General features: G+C 48.0%; 1 protein-coding gene across 2 annotated transcripts in view; it reads left to right on the top strand.

Moving 5' to 3' along the window:
- The first annotated feature begins 6,220 nt into the window (after positions 1-6,220).
- Positions 6,221-11,693, top strand: part of TOX3 (TOX high mobility group box family member 3) — a 75,613-nt gene continuing 70,140 nt past the window's right edge. The window contains exon 1 of one of the 2 annotated variants that reach the window (XM_083869864.1): positions 6,221-7,409. In XM_083869864.1, the coding sequence (XP_083725990.1) occupies positions 7,308-7,409 (102 nt within the window). In that variant the 5' untranslated portion in view covers positions 6,221-7,307. The remainder of the gene's footprint in view (positions 7,410-11,693) is intronic. The other variant, XM_083869863.1, reaches the window with a different exon arrangement.

The following is an 11,693-nucleotide window of genomic DNA, read 5'->3' as shown; positions in this document are numbered from 1 at the left end:
TGAAAGGGACATGATGACAGCAGCATTTTTAAATAATTATTTTTGCTTTTAAGGCATGACTGTGAAACTATACATTGCTTTTACCCTGTACCTTGGCAATGTCTCATCAAGTCCTTCATTGGCTTCCAAGAGATGAGCAAAAGCCCATCCCTTCCACAGCCACCAACAAAGGATGTGCATTGTGGTCACTGAGGGTGGCCATAGCCACCTACCCAGCTCTGGGCACAGCCATGGTCACCTACCTCCAGGGTACCACACAGCTCTCAAGGGTCAGTGTGCCCTTGCATTGGGGATTGTTGAATTAAACTCACAAAATCTCAGAGAGACATTTCATTGATTGCTCCAGAAACATCCCCACATCTTTCTTTAGGTGCTTTATACTGCAATGTATGCACCTGAAACACATCAGAGGTCGTGTGTGTATATTTTGAATCATTGCTTTAAAGAATATTGGATGAAATTAAAACTGAAAAACATGCATGAGTGAATTTGTTGCAGATACAAGGATTAAATGTAACCCTTCTCACCTGGAAAAACTCTTCACTATATCTCACTAAGGCTTTTCATTAAAATAATTCTATCAGTAATTAGATTTGGTTTTACTGTAAAGTGAGTTTCTGCTTATCACATTCTTCTAGAATAACAGAAAAAAAAAAGAGAAGAACTTCGATTGCTTGTGGTGGGCATATTTTTCTTTCTGTATACATTGTCCTTGCAAATTCCCTGTAAAAAGTAGATGCCAGTAGCTTTTTTTCTGCCTCATAATAGTTCCAGCAGTATAAATTCAACAAATGTATGAATGTGGAGAGAGCTGGAGGAGAAAACCAGAAACATCACACAGCTTTATATCAACAGATGATATAAATTATATGTATATATATATATATATATAAATATACAGCACCATCTCTAATCAGGTTTTCCTGTCTTGCTTTAAAATGGCATCCCTGGAAGAAAGGAATACACTCCATTAATTTCTTAGTTTCAGTTAAAACTTCAATTCTTTAATGCTAATCTAGAAGTGACACTGTTCCAGTCATTGTTCTCCTAAAGAAGTGAATTTTTATATTCTTTTACAGTTCTTTTACTGTTTTCAGTGCTGCAATCAGTTTGTTTTTCAACGTGGTCTTTATCTTACAATAACTGTGTACTAGCATGTGAGGATACTGTAACACTGCAGTCAATAGCAACAGGATATTCCCTCTGCCAAAAAGTAATCCTATATTGTCCATTACACACAGGTTATTTTGGAAGGTTATGGAATACTTTCTTTAAAGCAGCAGAAAACCTCTTTGCTGTAACACAGTTCAACAGTATTAATGGTTGCCTCTGCTCTCTAAACAACTCAAATATCTGGTTTTCTTCTAGAATATTATTTGAGATATTGTATGTGATTTGAGGTGGTAAAATACTTCAGGTAAAGTAGGAGACTTCAGCAATCCACAGAAACATGAAAGAGGCACATGTATCCTTGAATCATACAAATCTTTGAAATGTTTAATAATTTTATTTTATTCCCCATTTCACAAAGTAATGGATTTCCTGATTTGGGCCTGAAAAAAATTTCACAAACCAAAAACTTGCAGTTGTGATTTTTGTTTTCCTTGCAACAATCCATACTTGTGTTTTGAAATAATGATTTGTATCTTAAAGGAAGGACTATAGTTGTTAAATAATCCTTTGATCTGCAGTTCTCTAGTTGTGGCAACTGAGACAATGAGAAGGTAAATGATCATCTGGCAGGCAAGCACTAAACTCCAGCTCCCCTGGTTGTTTGGCTTCTCTGATCTGCTGGCTGAAGTTCCCTCCTTTTACTGCAGGAAACATAGTCAGTGACTAATAAGTGTTTATTGATCTCTGCTTGAGATACTTGCTAAGAGATATAGGTATCAATGAATATTTGATCTGACTTAATGTTAAGAACAAAAATATTTTCTTTATGCTCTCACTTGTACAGGATATTCATGTGTGATCACTTCTAAATGCTGTCTGGCCCTACTACCTGATGAGAAGGGGACTTCAGTGAAATAAACTCTAATGAATTAATATGCTATTAACTGTACTTTTTCTTAGCCAGAAGTTAGTAGTGTAGTTGTTGCTTTGAAGGGTAAGTCAAAATATTATTGATTCTCAGCAGCTGTACTTGATAAGTAGAATATAGGTCTAATTCAAAGCCCATTGCAGTCAATTAAAGGGACTTTCTATTGATCTGAGGAGGTTTTAGACTCTTTTCTAAACCAAGCCTGCCTGGTGCTCTGTCTTTCTTTTCTCCTTCTGTATTCCTCCCTTTTTGTTTTGTGCCCTTCCATCCTCCACATGTGCTCTGGGGGAAAGGGGCCAAAACAGTCTAACAGGTGACAGCAGAGATGTTGTATTCCTCCCTTTCCTCTTGCTCCTCCCAGTTCTTATAGAAGCCAAAAGACACAGTGTAGGAGACTGCAGGAACAGTGGGTCCTAGGATGGTGAATACTTACCTTTCCCTCTCCTTTTTTTTTCTCTTTCTCTCTCTTTCTTCTACCTTCCTCTTCTTAAAGCTTCTTCTTAAAGCTGAACCAAAAATTTCCAGTAAGTACCTTGTGTCTGGATAGGTTAAAGTTTGCCGAGTTAAAGTTTGCAAAGCGCCTTACTTCACATGGATGTTTCAAACTCTGCCAAGTACCTTATTCTACTTGAGTGTTCTAAAGTTTGTGGGTAAAAGTTGTTTTTGAACCTCCTGAGAATTGGGGTGTTTCTCCCACACACTGCCCAGGGTAAATCCAACTACCTTGACATGGACCATGACAGTAGACATGGCTACAAAAAGAAAAAAAAAAGAAGAAAAAAAGAAGAAAAAAAAAAAAAAAAAAAAAAAAAAAAAAAAAAAAAAAAAAAGAGTTGCAAGACTTGTGTGGGAATCAGCCAGGCTTGGAACATTCATATTTACCTGTGCAAGTTGAAAGGTTTCTGGGCAGCAGTGAGAATTTGTGCAGGCACACTTTTAAGTCTGTATATGACTGATTCACTCAATACAATTTCTGTTCTTACATCAGGAAAGCAGTTTGAGTGTTCTTAATGGCTTTTAAAATTGAATTGTGATGATGAGTCAGAAGAAAGTATAGCTGAAGATGGAACAGAGTCACCATTTGTGTGTTGCTTCCTGAATCATAATTGTTGGCAGCAGTAGGCATACATTCAAACCTTTATGAAACAAGGCTTTTTGAAAAGTTCTTTGAAATTGAGGCTACCCAGGACCAGGGAAATTATTGGAGTACTCCACTTACTGCAGATACATACTTGCTTTTATTAAACCAGCAGGGAAAAAGGAATACTTACTCAAAATTGCAAATACTTCATACTTCCATCTACTCTGAAAGAAAAAAAAAAGTAAAATTTCAAAGCCATAGTTTTACTGAAGGATCTTTAAGAGAATGGCTTGAGAGAAGAATTTGTTGGACTCCTTTCAAGCATCATGTACAGAAGGTTATAAATACTTTGGCTCATTTTCCATTTTTAAGGTACTTGTGAGATAAATGCATTGTAATAAAAAACACATAATGATGTCATCTGTGTGGATTGAAAGTATAGCAGAGATTACTCAAGTTTACTTACTTAATAAACTATGTTGAAGAGGTGTTGAGAAAGAAAAACACACACTTGCCTAATTCTTTAGTTTGTACAATTCTCTCTGGTACAGTACCATAATATTTTATTTAAAAAGAAAAATAAATTAGCACATATATCTCAGTTTCTCTTCTTTTTCTTTAGATCATTTTAGATCACTTATTCATTTCACTGCAGTAGTACTAGTTCTGCAAAAGACTTACTTTGGGCACTAGGTAGAGGTGACAAGGGTAATTATAGCCAGGAATTGGAATTTGGTGGTGGTTTGTTGTTGTTGTTGTTGTTGTTGTTGTTGTTGTTGTTGTTGAAAATATTAAAGTTCTGTTTTAGTTTCATGATAGCATAAACAGACAGTATTTCAAAACTTTTCACCAAATAGTACTTTTGAGGTGTTTTGCCTAGCTTAAATGTAATTTTTTTTTTTTTTTTTTTTTTTTTTTTTTTTTTTTTTTTTTTTTTTAATGCTGACCGAGTCTGTTTTAATTTTACATTAACTTTCTGAGCCGGTGATGCCAAAAAGGAGTATTTTGAGGTATTACTGTTGCACCTCTTACTTTAAGAAGGAACTGCGTTGGAAACAGCAGGATATTTAAAATCATGGCTGTTGACATCCCCATTATTTGCTCACCTCCTGACCCGGGGGCAGTAGCTGGGACCCCGGAACAGCTGCAGCGCCTCCCACCCGCAGCAGAGGCAGAGCTCAGCAGGGGCAGGGAGAGGAGAGGTGTGCTGGGCTGGGCTGGGCTGTGCTGGGCTGGGCTGGGCTGAGCTGGGCTGGACTGGGCTGGGCTGGGCTGAGCTGGACTGGGCTGGGCTGGGCTGAGCTGGGCTGGGCTGGGCTGTGCTGGGCTGGGCTGGGCTGAGCTGGGCCGGGCTGGGCTGGGCTGAGCTGGGCTGGGCTGGGCTGGGCTGGGCTGGGCTGAGCTGGGCCGGGCTGGGCTGGGCTGAGCTGGGCTGGGCTGGGCTGGGCTGGGCTGGGCTGGACTGGGCTGGGCTGGGCTGGGCTGGACTGGACTGGGCTGGGCTGGGCTGGGCTGGGCTGGGCTGGGCTGGGCTGTGCTGGGCTGGGCTGGGCTGTGCTGGGCTGGGCTGGACTGGGCTGGGCTGGGCTGGGCTGGGCTGGGCTGGGCTGGGCTGGGCTGGGCTGGGCTGGGCTGGGCTGTGCAGGGCCGGGCCGGGCTGGGCTGAGCTGGGCTGGGCTGGGCTGGGCTGCCAGGCAGGAGCTGTGCCCGGCCAGAGCAGGCCGTGCACTCACTGGCCATGGCTCACACAGCTCTGCAGCCCTGCAGGGCCTGCCTGCAATGTGGCAACAGGACCAAAGCCCTGTTTTTCCCTCACTCATGTGCTCTTCATGCCTCACTCGTGCAGTCTTCCTCTGAATTCACTGGAAATACACTTTCAGATTTTATTTAAAGTGTAAAGACCCAGAGTTAGGCAGTGGGAAATAGCTGTGTTCATACAGCAGAGCAGTCCAGAACTTGGGGGCAATGATTTGTTCCTATACCTGAGAATCTGCTTAATCTATCATGTGCACTTGGGTAAAATTCTACTTTTACTTTCAGCCTTCCTCACCTCAGGAAGGTGTTTGCTGTGGCAGTGCACTGCCACTTTTCCATCACTGTGTTGGAGAAATGCTTTAACATGACGTTGCATTCTGAAACAGTTTCATTGTCTTTTTCTGAACAATTTGTTTCTCTCAGGAGCTTCAGTAATTTTTTGCCACAGATACAGGGTGTGCCTGTGCTGTATGTGCCTTAACCATTTCTCTTCTAGCAACAGAGTACATTTTGCAGTCTTTTCCCTTCGGTTAAAAACGGCTGCCACAATGAATATGAAATTGGATTAGGTATTTGACAGTGCATGCCTGTTATCTTTGCTATCGAGGCATTTACCCATTCCTATACAGTTTTCTAGAAAGTTAAATTCTGAATACTCTATGGAAATACAAATATATATCACTTGTGCTATGTTTAATTCTGCTTTTAGTGCAAAATACCATGCTAGAGATCTTTGCCTAAATATGTGACATTTCAGAATCAGTATCCTGACTTCGGGTGATCTGGCATGTCCTGTGCAATCAGGGGCTACTTGTGCCACCAAAAATATTGGACACAAGATTTCTAGGAATGGAGTTGGGAAGATGTTCCCTTCTACATGCTGCAGCTCTTGACTCTTTTACAGTTTGCTCCCAATGTTTTTAGCCAGTGAAGAATCCTGCCTGGAGATGAAGTATGGGGCACCAAGCTCCTGAGGCAGACATCAGTCCCAAGGGGGACTGAGCAGGGCCCAGGATGTCTGTCCTTCAGTGAAGGTCTTGCTGCTGTTGTTCAGTTAAGCCTTGTACACTTATGTTACTGAATGGAGTAACCTCCATCTGGGGTACTTTCAGCTGCATTAGAACTGCCCAGGAATCTGCCCCAGACCCAAAGGCATTCCTTCCTGTCAGGGAAGCCTTGAGCCCAGGGCGTGTTTCCATCCTTCCCTGCACCTTGTCTGCAGGGCTAAAGTCGTGAGGTTAAACGGCCTTGTGCTGCTTCAGTGTTTTCTCCAAAAGTTCTGGAGCAGATTTTCGGATCGGCAAAGCTCCGTGTAAGGGAGGAGGTTCGGCTGGGCTGTGCCTACGACTGACAAAACAAATTTGGGTTATTAGCGGGATGCTCTGACTCATCACCCGGAGACTTTTGAGAGTGTAAGGAGGTTTCTGTAAGTGAGGCAGGCTACTGTGGTTTAAAGTCCTGCTCTTGACAGCACGTTAGAAAAATCTCGTTTCTTCTGCTACCAACCTGACGCAGCAAAGGCAGCGGTGTGAACCGACAAAGTGCATTATCCAAAAAAAAAAAAAAAAAAAAAAAAAAAAAAAAAGGATGGAAAACTGGTGGAAGCGGTGAAAGTTACTCACCTGGAACCTTCCGGGAGCGCGGGAGAGAGGACAGCCATGGGCAGGGCCGCACCGGGCTGGGGGGCGCGCACCGGGCGGGGGGCGCGGGCGGGCGGCGGGAGGGGCGCGGCGGGCGGGGAGGGGCGCGGGCCGGGCCGGGCCGCTCCGTTCCGCTCCGCTCCGCCCGGGAGCGCTGCCAGCGCCGCCGCTCGCTCGGCACTTGGCCCCGCAGCGCGCCCGGCCGGCGCAGCCCCTGTTGCACCGAGGCCGGGGTAGCCGCCCCCTCCCCGGTACCGCGGGGCGGCCCCGCCGTGCCCCGGCGCTCCCCCGGCGGTGACGGTCCCCCCGCCTTTGTCGGGCGGGCAGCGGCGGCCGCTCCGTCCGTCGGTCCGTCCGCGCCGGGCGCGTGGCTCCTTTGTGTACAGCAGCTGCTCCTGAATGCGGAGGCAAAGCCTGTGGCTTGGCACCGAGCTTTTAAAAAACAACAGCCCTCCCTCCTTCCCTCCCTCCCTCCTTCCCTCTCTCCCTTGCCCTCCCTCCTTCCCTCCCCTCCCCTCCTCCCGCCGAGGTGGACGGGCACCCACCTGGGGTCCGCTGCCCACCTCTCCTCTCATCCTCCTCTCTTCTTCTCCTTGTTTACCTGCACTTTTCCGCCGCCTCTTCCCCCTCTGTCCCCGTGGCCCCCCGGCGCTCGCTGGTCCCCGCTCGGCGCTTTGCCCGCAGCTCCGCTCCCTCGGCGCTCTGCCCGTGCCCCTTCCCCGGGGAAGGCACTTGAAGGTGGATCTATTAAACCTCCCGGCGGTGTCTCCAAGTGGACCGAACCTCCAGCATGGATGTAAGATTTTACCCGGCTGCGGCGGGCAGCGCGCTCCCCGGAGACCCCTCCAACCTGGACTTTGCCCAGTGTTTGGGTTACTACAACTACAACAAGGTGATTATTCCCGCGGGTGTTAATTCCTGGAGCGGAGCTGGGGCTCCGTCGGGGCGGGATGCTCGGGGCTGGGGGATGCTCGGGGCCGGGGGATGCTCGGGGCCGGGGGATGCTCGGGCGGGGGGATGCTCGGGGCTGGGGGATGCGCGGAGCCCGGGGCGGCAGCGCCCGCCGCTCTCCGCGGGGCCGAGGGGTGCCCGCCCCGGAAAGTTGTGCACGGCGGGGCCGGGCGGCTCCTCCTGCCGCGGCCACCGCGGGGCTCGCCTCGGGAACCTGCCCCCGGGCCGGTGCTCGGGGCACAGAGCGGTGCTCGGGGCGGACAGCCGGGCAGAGCTCGGGGAGGCGATCCCGCTCCCCGCGGCCGACGAACAAAGGCGCGTCCCGAGCGCGCAGCGTTCGCCCCGGGCTCGGGACTTGCCCAACTTTCCCCGGGCGGGAGCGGCGGCGGCTCCCGGACCTCGGGCACAGCCCGGGGGGCTCGGACGGCCCTGGGAGGAGAGAGGACCGAGCCTCCCCCTGCTCTGTTCTCTCGGCACAGTCAGCCTCTGACATGGCCAGTTCCTAACTAGAGGATTATCCAAACGGGAGGATTATCTAAAAGTGCATCAGCTGCTGGTGCAGGAGGGAGACTCAGGCTCCGCTCGGGCGAGGGCTGTCAGAGAAGTTGCAGCACCACTTGTGTCTGTTCGCACCTCTGCGGCGTGTGCGGCGTTTGGAGTAAACGTTACAGTCAGGAGCAATAGTCATTTCCCAGTGCCTCACCTTCGTGTACAGAAATATGTTTTAATAATACGGGGATGATTTGTTTCACAAATTACCCAAATCTGGGAAAGGCAAAGTTGAGAATGACACTGTGACTCATGCTATTTTGAAAAAGACTTAGCTGTTTGCACTGTGATGTGTCAATAGCACATTGAGCTATTAGCACTGGGCCCTCACACATGCACATAAAGATCCCTTTCACACTGTGTTTTTCCTGGTGCTGTGTTTGTCCAACCTCTGGGGCCTTTTGTGAGGCACTGTGTGAGATGCTGGGGAAAAGAAGGGTGCTGCGTGAGCCCTGAACTTACGTTAAAACCTGTTTTTTGGTGGTTTTTATTTTTTTTTTTTCAAAAATCCTTTCCAAATGAAGAGACAAACTTTGCTGAAATACAAAGCTCACTTTCAGAGAGAGAACCAACGCGGGTTCAGACAGATTCCGTAGCTGGGGAAAACTTTCTCCCGGAGAAATCGCGTCGGAGTGGATGCCGTGGGTGGACTCCGGTGCCGCTCTGCGGGCTCGTGTCCATCCGAGCCGCTCTCCTCAAGTTTGGGAGACGGGCCGCGGTGTCCGGCACTGCTGTTCAGCCCACCGGGGTGTCCGGCTGTGTCTAGCCTTGTCCGGCCCATCGTGGTGTCCGGCTGTGTCTAGCCTTGTCCAGCCCATCGTGGTGTCCAGCCCATGGCAGAGTCCGGCCCATGGCGGTGTCCGGCCTGTGGCCGTGTCCGGCCCGCGGCCGTGTCCGGCCCATGGCAGAGTCCGGCCCGTGGCCGTGTCCAGCCCGTGGCAGTGTCCAGCCCGTGGCAGAGTCCGGCCCGTGGCAGAGTCCGGCAGTGTCCATCCCAAGGCGGTGTCCGGCCCTTTGCCGTGTCCGGCCCGTTGCCGTGTCCGGCAGTGTCCGGCTCTTTGCCGTGTCCGGCCCTCGGCAGAGTCCGGCCCGTTGCCGTGTCCGGCAGTGTCCGGCTCTTTGCCGTGTCCGGCCCTCGGCAGAGTCCGGCCCGTTGCCGTGTCCGGCAGTGTCCGGCTCTTTGCCGTGTCCGGCCCTCGGCAGAGTCCGGCCCGTTGCCGTGTCCGGCCTGTGGCCGCGGTGCCGGCGGGGCGCGCGGGGCCGTTGGGCGCATGCGCTGGGCGCGGGGCGCGCGGCTTTGTTATCGCGGGTGGAGGAGCGCCCGGCGCGTGCAGTAAAGATGAACTGTCAGCCCCGGCCCTGGGCGCTGCTAAGGACTCCAACAGCGCGAAAGGCCCGGTAAACGCCCGCTGTTGGCTGACAGGCCGGCTGTTTTTGGAAACTTGCAGCTCTTACTGGCCGCCGGCATGTTTACTGTAAATTTCACTTGCTCTGTGACTTTCCTGTGCATTTAATTCAGGCTCAGGTACAGGTTACTCTATAGGTCTTTCTAATTTTTTTTTTTTTTTTTTTTTGGTACGTCCAGAATTTTCAATATCTTCTGAATACCGGTAGTTACTTGTGTCCATTAACTTGCTGCTGGTGCACAGTTACACATAACCTTTTAACTGTATTTCTTATTATTGTACAATGAGAACAGAGCGTGCATTCAGAAAAAGTCAAAAGTAACTAACTTTTGGCCTATTCAGAAGCACATTTCAGTTGCTGTACTCCTGAACATAATTTTGGCAAGTACCTCATAGGCCAGGCTTCCAATCTGCAGCAGAAAATATTTTAATTAACAGAGTACAGTTCATGATGCTTGTGTCTCATAATAGATATCTTTGTATGCAAACGGCCTGATCTGGAGCAGCCTGACACACGCAGAATTGTGTTGCTGTTGCTGTGAGCTCTTCATTGGCTCAGCTGGGAAAACAGCAATGTGGTGTACAGGTGTTTCAAGGACAGGAGAAGAATTTGTGAATGAGTTCCTAGAAAGAGTGGTCCTAACTGTGTTAATTTAATCTAATTTTCTACATTGATTATAATCTGTAGTTATAGGAGTCACTGTAAATTTGGTTGTTTTTTTTTTTAATTATTCTGATAAAGAGAGTATCTGTTTTGATATCTTGCCTCCCTGCCTTGCTTTGCTTGTCTTGTGTCATTTCCCCTGTGTTTCTAAGGAAAATAAATGATTGTTCTGTTAGGTACTGAGATGACCAGAAGGCACCGAAAAAAAGGGCTGAAATATTTACTCTGCTGAAGTAAATGGGAGAACTGTTATTGATTTCACTAGGGACAGTATTTCACCTCAAGTCTTTCTGAAACTCATTTGAGTGTCCTGCCCACTCATCCATGCCTGCTTCATTGTTAGGAGCTGAATCCATATTCTCCTTGTGACAGTGACATTGCCTGTGACAACTGCTGGGAAGCAGCGTGATGGCAAGAGTAAACAGGCTACGTGGTTGTATATATGTGCAAAAGCAGAATTAGTTATGTGAAAATATTCTCGAGATCATTAAGACATAGAGTTGATGGCATATGGCCCGCCTGTGGAAGATGGTGTCTTACATCCTAGTGTCTAAAAATATCAACTCTAAAGCCTTCTAGTGCAGATACATCACACCCAGTGAGAGAATGCTGCCTTCCACCTGCATGCTTTAAACAGAATTTCCCAGGATTGTAGGACTTTTTTTTCCTTCAATGGGTACAACACTGGCAGGACTGTGGCAGACTGAACTGTGAATGCCCAGGATGGACTTGGGATCTCAGGGTGCCCTGTGAGGAAGGGCCCAAGGTGAGAGGGGAATTGCATCCTGACTGCTGGGTTTGGAACCAGGCATGCTGAGGAGCTGTCCTGGTCCTGACCTGCAGGTAGCCTTCAGTTGGATTCCATCCCAGCTGCTTTCTAAGTGCAATGTCCTGCTTTTGAAATTGGTGCTCAGTACTGGATAAGACCTAAGGGTAAGAGGTGTCATCTTGGGTTTTTTTGGAGGAGAGTTAGTGTCGAGTACATGACAGGTGTTTGAAAACTGACTGATGTACATATGCCTCCCTGCCATCACTGGTAGTACAGCAGTTTCTAGAAGATTCACTGGGATTATTTTGGTGAGGTGGTGCAGCATGGCATGCACATGTAGAGGGCAGAGGAGGAAGTGTGGACACACAAGTGCAGTGATTTGTCCAAGGTTACACAGTCGGTCACTGACATAATCAGGGCCACAACCAAGGTATTCTGAGATTCAGTCCAGTGGTTTATGCTGAATCTCATTTACTCTAATAGGATTACTTACATGTTTAAAGTAAAGCATGTGCTTAAGTGCTTTGCTGGATCAGGGCCATATTTGATAAGTTTTCAGTCCTGATGTGAGAGTACATAACTTGACCCTGCATGTGTCTGGCTGGTGGTGGTTTGGGGTAACAGTGATCCACTTCTGCTTCATGGAATTGCAAAAGAGAAATCATGGTTTGCCTGCTTCTAGAAGTATCCTGCTGCAGTATACTAAAAAAAAAAAAAAAAAAAAAAAAAAAAAAAAATCTCCAGAAAGGAGCTATAAAAATTACAGAAAGTTGAAAGAGACCAGCTGTTGTAAAACATTCTGCTTCTGTTTTGAGCCCTTTTATGGTTCTGCAGATG

This window comes from Zosterops lateralis (assembly GCF_965231275.1).
Source record: "Zosterops lateralis genome assembly, chromosome: 12".
Lineage (NCBI taxonomy): Eukaryota > Metazoa > Chordata > Aves > Passeriformes > Zosteropidae > Zosterops > Zosterops lateralis.
Note: the sequence above shows the minus strand (reverse complement) of the source record. Positions and strands in the feature narration are given on the sequence as shown.